Genomic DNA, 20,135 nt, shown 5'->3' on the forward strand with positions numbered 1-20,135 from the left:
TCGGTAACAAAACCTTAAATACTTTGATGAATTACCTAAACAAATGAGAAATTAGTAAAACACTAAACTTAAAGGTGATGGAGGCAGGATAGGGAATTGTTTGGTATCAAGTTTACCTGCTTTCAATACCTGCACAGCCATGGAATACTCACTGTTCAACCACAAGCATATTATTTGGTGCCTCTATGGCTCAGCTTCCTTACTTATCAGATGAGCATCATAATGGTTCCTGCTTATGGTGGTCGGGAGAATTAAATGAGATAATACATGAAAAATGCCCAGCACATTGCCTATATATTTTAGATATTTAACAAATCTCCATTTTACTAATTTAACACCATTTTATTGAACTCCGTTTCGTGCTTCAGGGATATATCTTTCTGTGGATCCACATTCATTTATTAAGCAGTTCAGGTACCTTGCTAGGCATTGGGGATGGCAAAGATGAAAGATGGAGTGAGGGCTTCCCGGTGGCGCAGTGGTTGAGAGTCCGCCTGCCGATGCAGGGGACACGGGTTCGTGTCCCGGTCCGGGAAGATCCCACGTGCTACGGAGCAACTAAGCCTGTGAGCCATGGCTGCTGAGCCTGCGCATCCGGAGCCTGTGCTCCGCAACGGGAGAGGCCACAACAGTGAGAGGCCCGCGTATCGCAAAAAAAAAAAAAAAAAAAAAAAAAAAGATGGAGTGAAATCCACAGGAGTCCACAGTCTAGTTGGAGAGACTGGGAAGGGAAGGTAATTACAACACGCATGTTATGCCGTGATAGAGCACTACACAGAATACCATGGGCCACATATGAGGCTCATTGAAGCTTATCAAGGGAGAAGGGAGACAGTCCGGTCAGTAAAGGTTTAAAGGCAGTGATAGCTCCTTCATGGGATCTTAAAGAACAGGTAGGACTTGGCCAGTTGAATAAAAAGGGAAAACACATTCTGTGTGAGGGAGTAATGTATGCAAGGGGAAGGGGTGAGCAGAGAGGTGAGAGATCTTGGTACCTTCTGGGGGCTAAAGGTAATTGCATGTAGTTGGAGAAAGGTCCTGATGAGGAAAGCACTGGGAGATGAAGCTGGAGAGTAAAATCCCAATCAGCCTGTAGATGATGCCAAGGATGCTGAAAGACGCAGGGTGGCCATTTGTTATTTTAAGGAGAGGACTGTTGTATAAGCGTATTTGCATTTTAAAAATATAACCCTGGCAGCATGGTAGAAATTACTTCACCCTTGGTCAGGATTCATGCATTTTCCATAGTTGTTTTGCCTCTGTGAGTTCTGAAAGGCCCTCATATGAAAAGGAAATGTTTTTTGTATTACCTATTCATTCACCAGACATTTCTTGAGGAATTGCTATGTTATATTTTTGGCGCTGGGCTAGATTCTGAAGATGAAAATTTTCACTTTTAAAGAGTTCAGAGTCTAGTGGGAGGGATACACAGTAACAAAACAAAAAAAAATAGTGCAAGGGACCCTAAGCCAGAGAGCCTGGAATAATGGGGATGGGGAGGGGAAATGGAGGGTGAGATTCAGAAAAGTGCTAGTGTTGGGTCCTCCGATGTTTATTGTAATTGGAGTTGCATGGTGGGATCTTATGAAGAGGAAAGAAGTTCTCCCCATGCTCCAGTCATGCTCAGGGACAATTGCTCCCTGATATTCAGCAAGAATGGGTCTCATTAATTTCAAAAAAGCTTCAGTAAGATTTGTGTGTGCTAGAAGGTGAAATGGAGAATTGAATCAACTGACCTTACTTGTTAAATGTCTGAATCATTGGTTTATTCCTTCTTTGATTGATTCAGCAAACATTCATTGAGTAACGTGTACCAGGAGCTGCTGGACTTAGTTACAAAGGCACACGAACTTGGCCCCATACTTGCCTTTGTGTGCAGAGACACAGTGTGAGGTTGTCTGAAAGGTATTCCTTTGATGGACAAAGTTGTGCTCCTTAAAGTCTAATCTCTTCTAAACCTTGGAACAGAATAACAACGTCTGTAGAAGTAAAGAAAGGATACTGCCATTTAAGATGAATAAAATGCCATTCCTAAGGCATTTCTAACACCGTCTTTCAGATCTATGTGATCAGGCTTTGCTGTCAAAGACTCAAAGACAGTACAAAACCCAGAGCTCTTCTTTCTTTTTTTGGTTCTGAAATTCTTTTAAAAATTGCAGTAAAATATACATAACATAAAACTTATCATTTAAATCACTTTAAGTGTACAGTTTAGTGGCATTAAGTCCATTCACAGTGTTGTGCAAACATCACCACAGTCCATCTCCAGAACTTTTTCAATTTCTCAAATTAAATTCTATACTCACTAAATGATAACTCCCCTTGTACCTACCTCTCCTCCCAGACCCTGGTGACCACCATTGACTTTCTGTCTGTATGAGTTTGACTATTCTATCTACCTCATATACGTGGAACTATGCAATTTTTGTTTTTTGTGTGCCTAGCTTATCTTATTTAGCATAATGTTTTCAAGGTTCAGCCATGTTGTCATAACTTGAATATATTTAAGTAAGTCAGGAATTCCAGAACCATGAAAAAAAGTATGGCAGATGCTCAAAAAATTAAACATAGAATTACCATATGATTCAGCAATTCTACTTTTGGGTGTATACCCAAAAGAATTGAAAGCAGGGACTTGAATAGATATTTGTACATTCAACTTCATAGCAGCATTACTCACAATAGCCAAAAAGTGAAACAACCCAAATGTCCCTCAATTGATGAATAAACAAAATGCAGCATATACATAAAATGGAGTATTATTCAGCCAAAGCTTTCCTTAAACAATCATTTTTTTTAGTGGAATCTAAAAAATACAACAAACTCATGAATATAATAAAAAAGAAACAGGCTCACAGATATAGAGAACAAGTGGTTCGCTTTAGTAGTTACCAGTGGGGAGAGGGAAGGGGGAAGGGGCAACATGGGGGTAGGGCATTAAGAGGTACAAATTATTATGTATAAAATAAGCTACAAAGATGTATTGTACAACATAGGGAATGTAGCCAGTGTTTTATAACTATTAATATAAAAGGGGTATAACCTTTAAAAACTGTGACTCACTATATTTACACCTGTAACATATAATATTGTATCAATTATACTTCAATTAAAAAATTACTTTTATGGATTAAGATATAAACACTACTATATATAAAATCGATAACCAACAAGGACCTACTGTATAGCACAGGGAACTATACTCAATATTTTTTAATAACCTATAAGGGAAAAGAATCTGTAAAGGAATATATATCTGTAGATAGATATATCTGAATCGCTGTGCTGTACACCTGAAACTAACATGATATTGTAAGTCAACTATACTTCAATTAAAAAAAAGAATGAAAAAATTATTTCTTTTAGTTTCCTGTAAATGAAATTTAGAAGTTAATAGTTAGACTGCCCTAGTGGATTTTATCTACCTTTATGTTTCCAAAGGAAGGAAGCGGTTTCTATGCCACGCAAGGCTAAAGAGCTTAAAGTTCATGGGCAACAGACGGAATTGAATTTACTTTTCTTCATTTTTTAGTCTGTCACAAAAACAAACTATGCAGACTTGTCTGGAGGCAATTAACTTGACCACAAGCTGAAATGAAAAATAAAAAAATCTTTTGTTTCAGATGTGTATTTTCTAGTTTCCTACTAACGGCAGTCTTTCCCCTGTATGTGATGCCGCAGGTGCCAGGCCAGTTTGCCCACTGTTAGCATCTGAGCATGCTAGAAGGAGCATTTCTTGTCTTTTCAACTTCACAGACTTTTCTGTAGTGTATCATTTTATTTATGGGAGGATGTTTTCAAATTGTGTTCTTCGATTCGTTTTACTCTTGATCCTATGACACTGGTTTGAGAAAATTAGAATGGGTGGGGTAAGGGGGCCAAGGGGTCTTGTGTCCAGCCTCTGGAGACCACAGTAAAGAATGTTTGTAAATTACTCTTCTAGAACAGGGCTTCTCCAACTGTACTGTGCTCATGAAGCATCTCTGGATCTTCTTAAAATGTAGATTTTGACTCAGGAGGTCTTGGGTGTGGCCTGAGATTCTAAGTTTCAAGTAAGCTCCCAGGTGATGTTGATGCCACTGATCTTGGCCAACGTTTTGCGTAGTAATATTCTAGAGGGCCCTCTCCTTGCCAGGTTGTGAAAATATGTCCAATATATAGAGTAGTGCTTTAGCAAAGTAGCATAGTATGCAGGGACCCATGATCCGTGTGTTATATGCTGTATGTTTTTACTTAACTGCCCTGTACCTTATTTCCCTTCATTTGTAAAATGAGAATAATGATACTTCCTTCGTTGGTGTTATTTTTTTTTAACCACCCTGTTTCAAGTCCCTCTCCGATTCTATTGTCTTTGACAAGAAATATAATTGCAAAAAAAAAAAAAAGTGCAAAGGAGAGTTGGTTGAATTTAGGGTGACCAGTTGGTTGTGGTTTTCCTGAGATTTTTCATTTTAAGGACTGAAAACCCCAGGTCCTGGGAGCCCATCAGTCCGCAGCATCCTAGCTGGATTCCCAGTTGGTCCTGAGAAATGACTCTCAGAGCTGGCTTGCTTACCATGGTAACAGTGGGGGAAAAGTTTGTTTATTTAGGTAGAACTTCATTGGTGGTGGTTTTATTTTTATCCCTTATTGTGTGCTTGCTTGTTTGCCTTTTGCAGTGTTCAAAAGCTGAATGAGTTTCTCTTGAGTGATGAGATTGGTGAGGACAGCTGGCTGACTGGGGAAGGTTCTCTTCCATTTGAATCCTGTAAGAAACACACTGGAGCCGTAAGTGCTTTTCTTTGTTACGGGAGCTGTGAATAAGGGACAGTCCTGAGGATGGATGATTGAAAGTGGGTGCAATTAGAAGAAATCGCACGCTTTGCTTTTAACCTATATGGAGAAAAAATTGCCATCTGCTTCTGCAAAAAACCTTACAAGTCTAAAATCAATTAAAAGAATGTAGAAGGCTCGTCTTTATAAGTCATCAAAGGATTATCCCAAGAGGGACACCTCATGTTCAATTCAAAAGGAAATAGAGAGGTTGTCTACCCCAAGCTTTATATAAAAATCATACAAAATAAGCTTCCAACTCTTGTACCATATGCTTATAATACCTTTAACTATGTTATACTTTTTGGTTTCAAAAGTGCTTTTTGGATACATTATGTCTTTTGACTCATTTAATATAGTACACTACATTACCTATTTTGTTTTCTAGATGCATATATTCATTTGCATGTTGTATGGTTTGAATAGAGTCACAAGATTTTAGTGGGAGAGCCAGAATTAAAACCTGAGTCTTTTAACTCCTGAACCAGTTTATTCATCCATTGCACAAATATTTACTCATATCTACATAAAGCCTGGAAACACAATGTTATTTTGTCATGTTTTACCTGGACTATAACGTGTGTTATATATTTGCCTGTATTTCCAGACTTACCAGCTACCCTGTGCTTTGTGCCAAGACCTGGCGATGTAGCTCTGAACAAGGCAGGCAAGATCTTTCTTGTCACAGAGTTTGCTTTCTTGAGGCAGGAGTCAGATGATAAACAAGTAAACAAGTGAGATCAATTCCCTGTGGGAAGAAAATTATAAAAAGAAGATATTAGAGAGTGACTGGGATCCTCTAAGCAGGGTGGTCATTTCCCAGGAGGCCCCTCTGAAGAGCTGGCATTTGAGCTGAGACCTGAATGAAGAGTAGGTACTTCTTCTGCAAAGACCTAGAAAAGGGGCCAGATCATTTCAGGCAGAGAACTGGCAGATGCAAAGACCCTGAGGTGGGAATTAATTTGGTGTGTTCAAGGAACAGAGGCTGAAGCCTAGTAAAGAAGGGAGTATAAGACGAGGTAAGAACAAGGATTGAGAGTCCCGTAAACCAGGGAAAGAGTTTGGAGGGTTTTAAAGAAGGGACTCATATAATTTCACGTATATTTTTAAAGGATCACTCTGGCTCCTGGGTAAAGAGTTGTCATTGGGGACAAGAGTAGAACAGATAGATCAGTGAAGAGGTCATTATAATAACATAGACAAATGATGATGGTTAGAGTTTGTTGTTGTTGCAGTTGCAGTGGACCTTGAGAAGAAGCTATCAGGTTCAGTGCACACTTTTTAGGCTGAGCTGATAAACACTGGATGATAGGTTGAATGGAGGGGATGAGGGAGAAAGAAGACTCAAGGATGAATCCTAGGTTATTGGTTCGACTACTGGGTAGACGGTGGAGCCAATAACTGAAATAGGGAAGCTGAGAAATGAGTAGGTTGCTGTTGAGGTGGAATCAAGAGGTATATTTTGCACATGATAATTTTGAGATATTTATTGGCATCTAAGAAGAGAAATCCCCCTTGGAGATGTAAATTTAAGAGCCACTGGCCATTAGATGATATTTAATGGGACTGGATTAAACCACTTTCTTGAAAGCCGTGTCTGAAAAATTCTGAAGAAAGTCTTTAAAATTAATATGTCTATTTCATAACAGTAAAGTAGAAAGAAGTTCTTCTAAAATAAGTTATAAGTTAATAATTAGTTATTCGTTTACTATTAGAGAAAAATGTTAATATATTTACCATTTATGTAACCAAACAAAAATGCATGTGCAGTCTCCTGACAGGAATTGGCTGAGGCTTGGAAAACCTTCACCAGGAAGTCAGTCTGCATTAAATTTTTATTCACATCGTGCTAAAAATAGTTAAGACAGGCACTTGGCTGTCTTTAGACTTGCTGATTTCTTCTGCTTTTCTGGAGTTATTTTTTTACTCTCTGTCGAGTTATTTTGTTGAGCAGGTGTGATTTTGTCTGAGTAGGAACCACCACCCATGCTTGTAGACGCTGCAGTAACAAAGCCTGAAAATGCTTGTGTGCTCTTGTGTGGACACAGACACCAAGACAGGAACACGTCATAGACTGTGTACACTTTGAGGCAGCAGGAAAGTCGAGCATTTGATTAGAACCTGCCTTGTCTCACTTTGGATGATAGGAGATTCCCAAAGAACTTGTTAGGTCATCTTTCAGAGATGTAGGGATGAACAGAGTGAGATGACCTCAGGAAAGGGAACAGAGGAGGTCAAGTTTGAGGGAGTGGAGTGCGGGAAATCTGAAGAGTGGTTTGTATGAGATGAGGGATAGGAGAAATATTGAACTGAGCAAAGGTTGGAAGGAAAAAAGAATCCCCTTCAGTTGCCTCCAGTATCTTCAGAGTTATTGAAACCAGACTGGACTTCTGATGTCTTTCGGGGCCATTCATCACTGCTGATGGGCCAAACCACAAATGACAAACTTTTAAAAATGAAGAGAAAAAAGCTGTGTGTTTGAAAAGAACACTAATGGAAACTCCTACTTGAGAGCGCTTAAGATGCTATGTATTCTGTAAAAGCTTAGAGTTAAGTGGTTTTGGCTGCAGAATCTCCACGGAGAATTAGTGACAGTCTAGAGCCAGAGTTTCTTCAAATTACATCTGTGAGACTCCGACTCAAATCTCTGTCAACACGTCTCCTCCTCCCAACCTCTCCTTAGTTTTGTGAAGAACATGAAGTCATTCCTTTTGGAACTCTGTGGGCGATACTACTATAGAAGTTATGACTCTAGAAGACAGAGAATATAGGTATAGATATAGACCTGTCTTGTTTGGGAAATATACTCAGCTTAAAGGATAGTGACTTTCTACATCTCTCATGTAAGGTTATCTGTGAGGACTGTGGGAAGAAAAACAAAACTGAAAACATCATGAGCACTCTTTCTCTCTCTCTTTTTAAAATTTAAAATGCATTCAGTAGTTTCTGTGCAACAGAACACTGATAGTCCTTCTCAGTGACTTTTTAATCTCCGTATTGAATGGTGTGTAGCTTAGCGATGCGCTATTTGGTAGTTTGATATTCTGTTGATACGCTGATGGATATAAATTGGAGGACGATATCTCATTCAGATTAAATTACTGATTATTCGAGGACATTCCTGATTCCCATAATAGAACTCAACAGATTTATCAAAAAGCTAAACCTGCCGTTCCAAGCCAAAGGGGAAAAAACAAAGTTTCACAATTCTAGAATCCTTTGCTTTTTATAGGTAATATAACAGTTTTAAAGTGTTTTACTATTTAGCTTTCATAATCTCTATAAGGTATTTAAGTAAGACAGATAATCATTTATGTCGAAATACTTGCTTACTAGATCTCTGGGACAAATTTTGAGCTTATATATTTTTCTAAATTAGAGGTTTACAGAACTGAATTTTCTACCTTCTCTTCAGTCATTTGTCTCTATGTGAAATTAAACTCAAAATTAGAGAATGACAAGTTTCTAGTTATGACCTAATTGGAGCTCATTTTAAGTATGTGAAGATTGCCTAGCTTTAGCTGGCATCCTCCGTTTTATGGAGACTTTCTTTAGTCCTTTGGCTCAGAGCAATGCTATAACATTTGAGAAAAACTAGATCATTCTACAGTGCTTATGGATCTCCTTATGAAATAATATACATATTATAGGCAAAAAAGTCCTAGATCTTTATGCTTTTTCTCATTCCACCATGGATCTTCGGGCGACATATAGCCCAGTCTGATTTATTTGAGTGTATCGGATTCAAAATCCTCATGATTCAGAGGGTGACCAAAAATGAACTGTTGGAACATTTACAAGCCCGACGGCCTAAGAATTAGATTCCAGTTTACCCTGAGTTAGCCTGCTTGCCTTTGGCCATGACACACAGCTTTTTACCGCCTGGGCCTGTTCATCCAGAAAGCTGGAGAAAGAATATCCAAAGGCTAGTTTGGTGCCCAGCACTTTAACTTCTATCGTTTGCAAGTATCACATCTTCATATTTTTATCTTTCTTAAAAAGTTTGTGAATTAGGTTTAAAATTATTGCGTAACGCTTTTTCATTATCATTTGCTTTTTTTGGCGGCAGGGGGACACCATAGAAATAATTAAAATATGACATTCACTTTACTCATTTCTTTTTCTTAGAGCTTAAGTGGAGAATTAGCAATGTGAGTTAATGTTCAGTAAAAACTCAGTTTTCTCCATAGACCTTCAACTTGTGTTCTTTTCCATGTGGAATGCAGCAGCCAAAAACTATAAACAGGAAGCAGCCTGGAAGGTATCACCTGGACAGCTACGAGCAGTCAACACGACGTCTGCGTCCCGTGGAGACCGAGGATATTGCAATAAAGGTTATTTTATTTCCTGAATTCTTACATGAATAGAAACACTGATGTTACTATTTTATGATGAAGTTCTGCAAAAGTGTCCTACATTGTGTCTTTAAAGTCTCTTTAGCATGGTCACTCATTCTCATAACATTTTCAAACATATTCTGATAAGTGTATAATTCTCAGTGCTGCCTTGCCTCCCAGCCACAGCTTTGCTCCAGCAGTTGTTTAAATAACTGGAGGATGAATCTTTCTTCTGAATCTGCATCAGAAGCTAGTATCCAACCTATTCCCACTTGTACTCTCATGTTTATCTACCAAGTAGATTAATTTCTAGAGAACGCCCATATTACAGGTCCAATTTTTAAGGAAGTAGATTAGATTGCAATTATCTACAACCAGGAAAGGCTTAGACCTGGGTTGTGTGCTTCCACCCAGCTTCCCAATACTGCCTTTGACTCATCTCAAACAGCCTTTTTTTTTTTCTTAACATCTTTATTGGAGTATAATTGCTTTACAATGCTGTGTTAGTTTCTGCTGTATAACAATCAGCTATATGTATACACATATAGCCATATCCCCTCCCTTTTGAATCTCCCTCCCCTGCTCCCTATCCCATACCTCTAGGTGATCAGAAAGCACTGAGCTGATCTTCCTGTGTCATGCAGCTGCTTCCCACTGGCTATCTATTTTATACCATTTGGTAGTGTATATATGTCAATGTTACTTTCTCACTTCGTCCCAGTTTACCCTTCACCCTCCCCGTGTCTTGAAGTCCATTCTCTACATCTGTGTCTTTATTCCTGTCCTGTCCATAGGTTCATCAGAACCATTTTTTTTTAGATTCCATATATATGTGTTAGCATACTTTTTAAAAATTTTATACAGCAGGTTCTTATTACTTATACATTTTATACATATTAGTGAACATATGTCAATCCCAATCTCCCCATTTATCACACCACCACCCCCTGCCATTTTCCCCCCTTGGTTTCCATACTTTTGTTCTCTACATCTGTGTCTCTATTTCTGCCCTGCGAACCGGTTCATCTGTACCATGTTTCTAGGTTCCACATATATGCGTTAATATATGATATTTGTTTTTTTGACTTACTTCACTCCATATGACAGTCTCTAGATCCATCCACGTCTCTACAAATGACCCAATTTCATTCCCTTGTATGGCTGAGTAATATTCCTTTGTATATATGTACCACAACTTCTTTATCCATTTGTCTGTCGATGGGCATTTAGGTTGCTTCCATGACCTGGCTATTGTAAATAGTGCTGCAATGAACACTGGAGTGCATGTGTCTTTTTGAATTATGGTTTTCTCTGGGTATACGCCCAGTATTGGGATGGCTGGGTCATATGCTAATTCTATTTTAGGTTTTTAAGGAACCTCCATACTGTTCTCCATAGTGGCTGTATCAATTTACATTCCCACCAACAGTGCAAGAGGGTTCCCTTATCTCCACAACCACTCCAGCATTTGTTGTTTGTAGATTTTCTGATGATGCCCATTCTAACTGGTGTGAGGTGATACCTCATTGTAGTTTTGATTTGCATTTCTCTAATAATTAGTGATGTTGAGCAGCTTTTCATGTGCTTCTTGGCCCTTTGTACGTCTTCTTTGAAGAAACGTTTATTTAGGTCTTCTACCCACTTTTTGATTGGGTTGTTTGTTTTTTTAATATTGAGCTGCATGAGCTGTTTATATATTTTGGAGATTAATCCTTTGTCTGTTTATGCGTTTGCAAATATTTTCTCCCATTCTGAGGGTTGTCTTTCCGTCTTGTTTTTAGTCTCCTTTGCTTTGCAAAAGCTTTGAAGTTTCGTTAGGTCCCATTTGTTTATTTTTGTTTTTATTTCCATTACTCTAGGAGGTGTATCTTGCTGTGATTTATAGCAAAGAGTGTTCTTCCTATGTTTTCCTCTAAGAGTTTTATAGTGTGTGGTCTTACATTTAGGTCTCTAACCCATTTTGTGTTTATTTTTGTGTATGGTGTTAGGGAGTGCTCTAATTTCATTCTTTTACATGTAGCTGTCCGGTTTTCCAGCACCACTTATTGAAGAGGCTGTCTTTTCTCCATTGTATATCCTTGCCTCCTTTCTCATAGATCAGTTGACCATAGGTGTGTGGGTTTATCTCTGAGCTTTCTATCCTGTTCCATTGATCCATATTTCTGTTTTTGTGCCAGTGCCATATTGTTTTCATTACTGTAGCTTTGTAGTATAGTCTGAAGTCAGGGAGTCTGATTCCTCCAGCTCCGATTTTTTCCCTCAAAACTGCTTTGGCTATTCAGGGTCTTTGGTGTCTCCATACAAATTTTAAAATATTTTGTTCTAGTTCGGTAAAAAATGCCGTTGGTAGTTTGATAGGGATTGCATTGAATTTGTAGATTGCTTTGGGTAGTATAGTCATTTTCACAATATTGATTCTTCCAATCCAAGAACATGGTATATCTCTCCATCTGTTGGTATCATCTTTAATTTCTTTCATCAGTATCTTATAGTTTTCTGCATACAGGTCTTTTGTCTCTCTAGGTAGGTTTATTCCTAGGTATTTTATTCTTTTTGTTGCAATGGTAAATGGGAGTGTTTCCTTAATTTCTCTTTCAGATTTTTCATCGTTAGTGTATAGGAATGCAAGAGATTTCTGTGCATTAATTTTGTATCCTGCAACTATACCAGATTCATTGATTAGCCCTAGTAGTTTTCTGGTGGCATCTTTAGGATTCTCTATGTATAGTATCATGTCATCTGCAAACAGTGATAGTTTTATTTCTTCTTTTCCAATTTGTATTCCTTTTATTTCTTTTTCTTCTCTGATTGCCGTGGCTAGGACTTCCAAAACTATGTTGAATAATAGTGGCGAGAGAGAGTGGACATCTTTGTCTTGTTCCTCATTGTAGAGGAAATGCTTTCAGTTTTTCACCATTGAAAATGATGTTTGCTGTGGGTTTGTCATATATGGCCTTTATTATGTTGAGGTAGGTTCCCTCTATGCCCACTTTCTGGAGAGTTTTTATCATAAATGGGTGTTGAATTTTGTCAAAAGCTTTTTCTGCATCTATTGAGATGCTCATATGGTTTTTCTTCTTCAATTTGTTAATGTGGTGTATCACATTGATTGATTTGCGTATATTGAAGAAACCTTGCATCCCTGGGATAAATCCCACTTGATCATGGTGTATGATCCTTTTAATGTGTTTTTGGACTCTGTTAGTATTTTGTTGAGGATATTTGCATCTATATTAATCAGTGATATTGGTCTTTAATTTTCTTTTTTTGTAGTACCTTTGTCTGCTTTTGGTATTAGGGTGTTGGTGGCCTCATAGAATGAGTTTGGGAGTGTTCCCCCTTCCTCAAGTTTTTGGAAGAGTTTGAGACGGATGGGTATTAGCTCTTCTCTAAATGTTTGATAGAACTCACCTGTGAAGCCATCTGCTCCTGGGCTTTTGTTTGTTGGAAGATTTTTAATCAGATTCAATCTCATTACTTGTGATTGGTCTGTTCATATTTTCTGTTTCTTCCTGGTTCAGTCTTTGAAGGTTATACCTTTCTAAGAATTTGTCCATTTCTTCCAGGTTGTCCATTTTATTGGCATAGGAGTATTGGCTTGTAGTAGTCTCTTAGGATGCTTTGTATTTCTGTGGTATCTGTTGTAACTTTTCCTTTTCTATTTCTAATTTTATTGATTTGAGTTCTCTTCCTCTTTTTCTTGATGAGTGTGGCTAATTGTTTATCAATTCTGTTTATCTCTCAAAGAACCACCTTTTTGTTTTATTGATCATTGCTATTGTTTTCTTTGTTTCTATTTCATTTATTTCTGCCCTGATCTTTATGATTTCTTTACTTCTACTAACTTTGGGTTTTGTTTGTTCTTCTTTCTCTAGTTCCTTAAGGTGTAAGGTTAGATTGTTTATTTGAGATTTTTCTTGTTTCTTGAGGTAGGCTTGTATTGCTATAAACTTCCCTCATAGAACTGCTTTTGCTGTATCCCATAGGTTTTGGATGGTTGTGTTTTCATTGTCATTTGTCTCTAGGTATTTTTTGATTTCCTCTTTGATTTCTTCAATGATCTCTTGGTTATTTAATAACGTATTGTTTAGCCTACATGTGTTTCTGTTTCTAACGTTTTTTTACCTGTAATTGATTTCTAATCTCATAGGGTTGTGGTCAGAAACGATGCTTGATATGATTTCAATTTTCTTTTCTTTCTTTTTTTTAATTTTTTTTTTTCATCAGGGAAATATAAATTTTATTTTTTATTTTTTTAACATCTTTATTGGGGTATAATTGCTTTACAATGGTGTGTTAGTTTCTGCTTTATAACAAAGTGAATCAGTTATACATATACGTATGTTCCCATATCTCTTCCCTCTTGCATCTCCCTCCCTCCCACCCTCCCTATCCCACCCCTCCAGGCGGTCACAAAGCACTGAGCTGATATCCCTGTGCTATGCGGCTGCTTCCCACTAGCTATCTACCTTACGTTTGGTAGTGTATATATGTCCATGCCTCTCTCTCACTTTGTCACAGATCACCCTTCCCCCTCCCCATATCCTCAAGTCCGTTCTCCAGTAAGTCTGTGTCTTTATTCCTGTCTTACCTCTAGGTTCTTCATGACATTTCTTTTTCTTAAATCCATATATATGTGTTAGCATACGGTATTTGTCTTTCTCTTTCTGACTTACTTCACTCTGTATGACAGACTCTAGGTCTATCCACCTCATTACAAATAGCTCAATTTCGTTTCTTTTTATGGCTGAGTAATATTTCATTGTGTATATGTGCCACATCTTCTTTATCCATTCATCCGATGATGGGCACTTAGGTTGTTTCCATCTCTGGGCTATTGTAAATAGAGCTGCAATGAACATTTTGGTACATGACTCTTTTTGAATTATGGTTTTCTCAGGGTATATGCCCAGTAGTGGGATTGCTGGGTCATATGGTAGTTCTATTTGTAGTTTTTTAAGGAACCTCCATACTGTTCTCCATAGTGGCTGTATCAATTTACACTCCCACCAACAGTGCGAGAGGGTTCCCTTTTCTCCACACCCTCTCCAGCATTTATTGTTTGTAGATTTTTTGATGATGGCCCTTCTGACTGGTGTGAGGTGATACCTCATTGTAGTTTTGATTTGCATTTCTCTAATGATTAGTGATGTTGAGCATCCTTTCATGTGTCTGTTGGCATTCTGTATATCTTCTTTGGAGAAATTTCTATTTAGATCTTCTGCCCTTTTTTGGCTTGCGTTGTCAAATAGCCTATTTTTTTAAAAAAGTTATATTATTGAAGTATAGTTGATTTAAAATGCTGTGTTAATTTCTGCTGTATAGCAAAGTGACTCAGTTATACACACACACATATATATATATATATATATATATATATATATATATACACATTCTTTTTCATATTCTTTTCCATTATGGTTTATCAGCAGATGTTGAATATAGTTCCCTGTTCTATACAGTAGGACCTTGTTTATCCATTCTATATATAATAGCTTGCATCTGCTAATCTGAAACTCCCAATCGATCCCTCCCCCACCCCTCTCCCCCTTGGCAATTACAAGTCTGTTCTCTATGTGTGTCAGTCTGTTTCTGTCTCATAGATAACTTCATTTGTGTCATATTTTAGATTCCGCATATGAGTGATATCATATGGTATTTGTCTTTCTCTTTCTGACTTACTTTACTTAGTATGATAATCTCTAGGTCCATCCATGTTCCTGCAAATGGTATTATTTCATTCTTCGTTTTATGGCTGAGTAGTATTTCATTGTATATATGTGCTATATCTTCTTTATCCATTCATCTGTCGATGGACATTTAGGTTGTTTCCATGTCTTGGCTGTTGTGAATCGTGCCACAGTGAACAGTGAGTGAAGGTATCTTTTCAGATTATAGTTCTGTCTGGATATATTCTGAGGAATGGGATTGCAGGATCATATGGCAACTCTAGTTTTAGCTTTTAGAGGAACCTCCCTACTGTTTTCCACAGTGACTGCACCAGTTAACATTCCCACCAATACTGTAGGAAGGTTCACTTTTCTCCACACCCTCTCCAACATTTGTTATTTGTAGACTTTTTAATGATGGCTATTCTGACTGGTGTGTGGTGATACCTCATAGCTTTGATTTGTATTTCTCTAATAATTAGTGATGTTGAGCATTGTTTCATGTGCCTGTTGGCCATTTGTATGTCTTTGGAGAAATGTCTATTTAGGTATTCCTGAGGAAATCAACAAAAAATACCTAGAAACAAATGACAATGAAAACACGATGACACCAAACCTATGGGATGCAGAAAAGCAGTTCTAAGAGGGAAGTTTATAGCAATACAATCCTAGCTCAAGAAACAAGAAAAACTCAAATAAACAACCTAACCTTACACCTAAAGCAATTAGGGAAAGGAGAACAAAAAGACCCCAAAGTTAGCAGAAGGAAAGAAATCATAAAGATCAGAGCAGAAATAAATGAAAAAGAAATGGAAGAAACAATAGCAAAGGTCAATAAAACTAAAAGCTTGTTCTTTGAGAAGGTAAACAAAATTGATAAACCATTAGACTCATCAAGAAAAAAAGGGAGAAGACTCAGATCAACAGAATTAGAAATGAAAAAGAAGTAACAACTGACACTGAAGAAATACACAGTATTGTGAGAGATTACTACAAGCAACTCTATGCCATTACAATGGACAACCTGGAAGAAATGGACAAATTCTTAGAAAAGCACAACCTTCTGAGACTGAACCAGGAAGAAATAGAAAATATAAACAGACCAATCACAAGCACTGAAATTGAAACTGTGATTAAAAATCTTCCAACAAACAAAAGCCCAGGACCAGATGGCTTCACAGGCAAATTCTATCAAACATTTAGAGAATAGCTAACACCTGTCCTTCTCAAACTCTTCCAAAATGTAGCAGAGGGAGGAACACTCCCAAATTCATTCTACGAGGCCACCATCACCTTGATACCAAAACCAGACAAAGATGTCACGAAAAAAAGAAAACTACAGAGCAATATCACTGATGAACATAGATGCAAAAATCCCCAGCAAAATACTAGCAAACAGAATCCAACAGCGCATTAAAAGGATCATGCACCATGATCAAGTGGGGTTTATTCCAGGAATGCAAGGATTCTTCAATATACGCAAATCAATCAGTGTGATAAACCACATTAACAAATTGAAGGATGAAAACCATATGATAATCTCAATAGATGCAGGAAAAGCTTTTGACAAAATTCAACACCCATTTATGACAAAAACTCTCCAGAAAGGCATAGAGGGAACTTTCCTCAACATAATAAAGGCCATATATGACAAACCCATAGCCAACATGGTTCTCATGGTGAAAAACTGAAACCATTTCCACTAAGATCAGGAAAAAGACTATGTTGCCCACTCTCACCACTATTATTCAACATAGTTTTGGAAGTTTTAGCCAAAAAAAAGAAATAAAAAAATCCAAATCGGAAAAGAAGTAAAACTGTCACTGTTTGCAGATGGCATGATACTATACATAGAGAATCCTAAAGATGCTACCAGAAAACTACTAGAGCTAATCAACAAATTTGGTAGAGTAGCAGGATACAAAATAAATGCACAGAAATCTCTTGCATTCCTATACACTAATGATGAACAATCTGAAAGAGAAATTAAGGAAACACTCCCATTTACCATTGCAACAAAAAGAATTAAATACTAGGAATAAACCTACCTAAGGAGACAAAAGACGTGTATGCAGAAAACTATATGACACTGATGAAAGAAGTTAAAGATCATATAAACAGATGGAGAGATATACTATGTTCTTGGATTGGAAGAATCAACATTGTGAAAATAACTATACCTACCCAAAGCAATCTACAGATTCAGTGCAATCCCTATCAAACTACCAATGGCATTTTTCACAGAACCAGAACAAAATTTTTCACAATTTGTATGGAAACACAAAAGACCCCGAATAGTCCAAGCAATCTTGAGAAAGAAAAACAAAGCTGGAGGAATCAGACTCTCTGACTTCAGACTATACTACAAAGTGACAGTAATCAAGACAGTATGGTACTGGCACAAAAACAGAAATAATAGATCAATGGAACAGGATAGAAAGCCCAGAGATAAACCCACGCACATTTGGTCACCTTATCTTTGACAGAGGAAGCAAGAGGATACGATGGAGAAAACATAGCCTCTTCAATAAGTGGTGCTGGGAAAACTGGGCAGCTACATGCAAAAGGATTGTTTGTTTTTTGTTACTGAAACTCAGCCGTTTGTACTGTTCCCAAGCATGAGTGCTTCATAGAACAGGCCACCACAGGAACACAGGCTGGGGACTGAGAGTTGGGATCAGCCCCAGGAAGGGATCAGGGTTATGCAGGAACCAGAACAGATGTCTGCAGCAGTCAAGGGCCTCTGGACATCAGAGCCAACGGAGTCCTGGAAATTAGCTGTTTAGAAGACTAGCCACATTGGCTGCTGGGGCTGTCCCACTCCCTGCCCTGTCCAGTCAGAGTGAGGGATGCTCAGTGAGTGGTACAGTAAAGCCAAGAACCACATTTAATTCTCCTGTCTCTCTCCTTATTGCCTGACACCATACCTGTCCCACAATAAACTTTTAGCAACTGGAGCAAATGCGTTACTGGATGGAATAAGCTAATGCTAGCCTTCCCTTTGCCATTAATTTGATGTGTGATTTGGGCAAATTTCTTCTCTGAGCCATGGTCTGCTCCTCTTGAGGTGGGGATGCCATTTTAGTATGGTTGTTTTGAGGATAAGGTATAACACCTGTGAATTTCAAAGAGCTGTAGTGACTCATTTTTAAATATTTAGTTAGTTATTTTTGGCTGCGTTGGGTCTTCGTTGCTGCGCACGGGCTTTCTCTAGTTGCAGTGAGCAGGGGCTACTTTCTGTTGCGGTGCACGGACTTCTCATTACGGTGGCTTTTCTTGTGGCGGAGCACAGGCTGTAGGCACGCAGCCTTCAGTAGTTGCAGCATGTGGGTTCAGTAATTATGGCTCTTGGGCTCTAGAGCCCAGGCTCAGTAGTTGTGGCTCGTGTGCTTATTAGTTGTTCTGCGGCATGTGGGATCTTCCCGGATCAGAGATCAAACCCATGCCCCCTGCATTGGCAGGTGGATTCTTAACCACTGTGCCTCCAGGCAAGTCCTGTAGTGATTCTTAATCTTGGCTGTACATTAGAATCACATATATATATATATATGTATATGTGTATGTGTGTGTGTATGTGTGTGCTATTTGTCTGGTTTTGTGTGTGTGTGTATATATATATATATATATATATATATATATATGTATATATATATATAAACCTGGGCATCATTTTTAAAAACATCTCTAGTAGTTCCCTAGACAATTATAATGTACAAGTAGGGTGTGAACTAAGCTATGAAAAAGTAAGTAATGAGAGACTAGAAAGGGTCCTCTATGCTGCCAATTCTCAAATATGCCCAGAAAATAACAATATATTAGTGACTAAAAAAATAGTGTTTTTTAATTGACATTTTCTATTCAGTGTAGTGGGAACCTAAAAATACATCTTTTCCGTGTGCTGTATTCAATTTATTTTCATTTTTCATGGAAAAAAGGGAGGTTATCATGATTTTTTTCCCCAGAATTGACCCTTCATGCACCAAAAAACCCACAAAAAAACAACAAACCCCTGCTCATCAATGGCCTGGAGTCTGCTATTCCACTGAATGGCCACTGCAGTTTCAAGTACCCCTTCAAGCTTGAATTCACTGTTTATTCATAGTGGAAATTCCCAAATTGGTTATTACTCGTTTGTATTTTTGAAATCTTTTTTATTGTGAAATACAACGTATCTACAGAAAAGTACATACAACATGTATGCACTGTTAAATGAAAAAGTAAATACCTGTGCAACCACTACCAAGCGAAGAACATCATCAGCTTCCTCTGAAGGTCCCCCCCGCACACACTTTAGCTGCACTCTCTCTCTCTCCCCCGAGATATAATCGCCACCGTGACTTTTGTGGTCTGGTCATCATTTCCTTGATCATCCTTCTATGTATGCCTCCCTAAAAATCTGCTTTAGTTTTTTTAAGTTTTGAATATGTGCATGTACGTGTATGTGTGTTACTTCTGCTCAACATTATGTGGCTATAATTCATCCATGTTGCTATGTGAAGCTCTAATTCATTCATTCTCATCACTGTGTATCATTTCATTGTATGAATATACCAGAATTTATTGATCTGTTTTACTTTTGATGGACTTTTGGTTATTTTTTTTTGAGGCTGTTGTGAACAATTGCTGAGTCATAGGGCTGTACATCCTCAACTTTTCTTCACAATGGCCAACTTTTCTCTAAAGTGGTTGTGCCATTTTACACTTCCATTAACAGTGATTGAGGGACTTCCCTAGTGGCGCAGTGGTTGAGAATCTGCCTGCCAGTGCAGGGGACGCGGGGTTCGATCCCTGGTCCCGGAAGATCCCACATGCCATGGAGCAGCTAAGCCTGCAAGCCACAACTACTGAGCCCACGTGCCAAAACTACTGAAGCCCGCTCGCCTAGAACCTGTGCTCCGCAACAAGAGAAGCCACCGCAATGAGAAGCCCATGCACCGCAATGAAGAGTAGCCCCCGCCCGCTGCAACTAGAGAAAGCCTGCGTGCAGCAACGAAGATCCCATGCAGCCAAAAATTTAAAAATAAATAAAATACATAAATGTATAAAAAAGAAAAATAGTGATTGAGAATTCCAGTTGGTCTCCCTCTTCACCAGGGCTTCCAATATTTTGCCAAAATGTGTGTTGTGTGTTGGGAGGAGGTGCAGTTGTATCTTGCTGTGGTTTTTATTTGTAATTTTCTGATTTCTAATGAGGTTGAGCACCTTTTTCTATATATATTGACCATTTGGGTTTGGAGCTCCTCTTGTGAATTGCCAGGTTATTTGTTCCCCGTGTTTAAAAAAATTCTGGGTACTACTTTGGCAGTTATGTATGTTA

The 20,135-nt window shown here is 38.2% G+C and overlaps 1 protein-coding gene across 3 annotated transcripts in view; it reads left to right on the forward strand.

Annotated features, from left to right (window-relative positions):
• ABCC9 (ATP binding cassette subfamily C member 9) overlaps positions 1–20,135 on the forward strand; it is a 143,663-nt gene that overhangs the window by 34,334 nt on the left and 89,194 nt on the right. For all 3 annotated transcript variants that reach the window (XM_065887483.1, XM_065887482.1, XM_065887484.1), the window contains 2 exons: positions 4,659–4,767; positions 9,039–9,146. In XM_065887483.1, the coding sequence (XP_065743555.1) occupies positions 4,659–4,767; positions 9,039–9,146 (217 nt within the window). The remainder of the gene's footprint in view (positions 1–4,658; positions 4,768–9,038; positions 9,147–20,135) is intronic.

This window comes from Phocoena phocoena, chromosome 11 (genome assembly GCF_963924675.1).
Source record: "Phocoena phocoena chromosome 11, mPhoPho1.1, whole genome shotgun sequence".
Taxonomy (NCBI): Eukaryota; Metazoa; Chordata; class Mammalia; order Artiodactyla; family Phocoenidae; genus Phocoena; species Phocoena phocoena.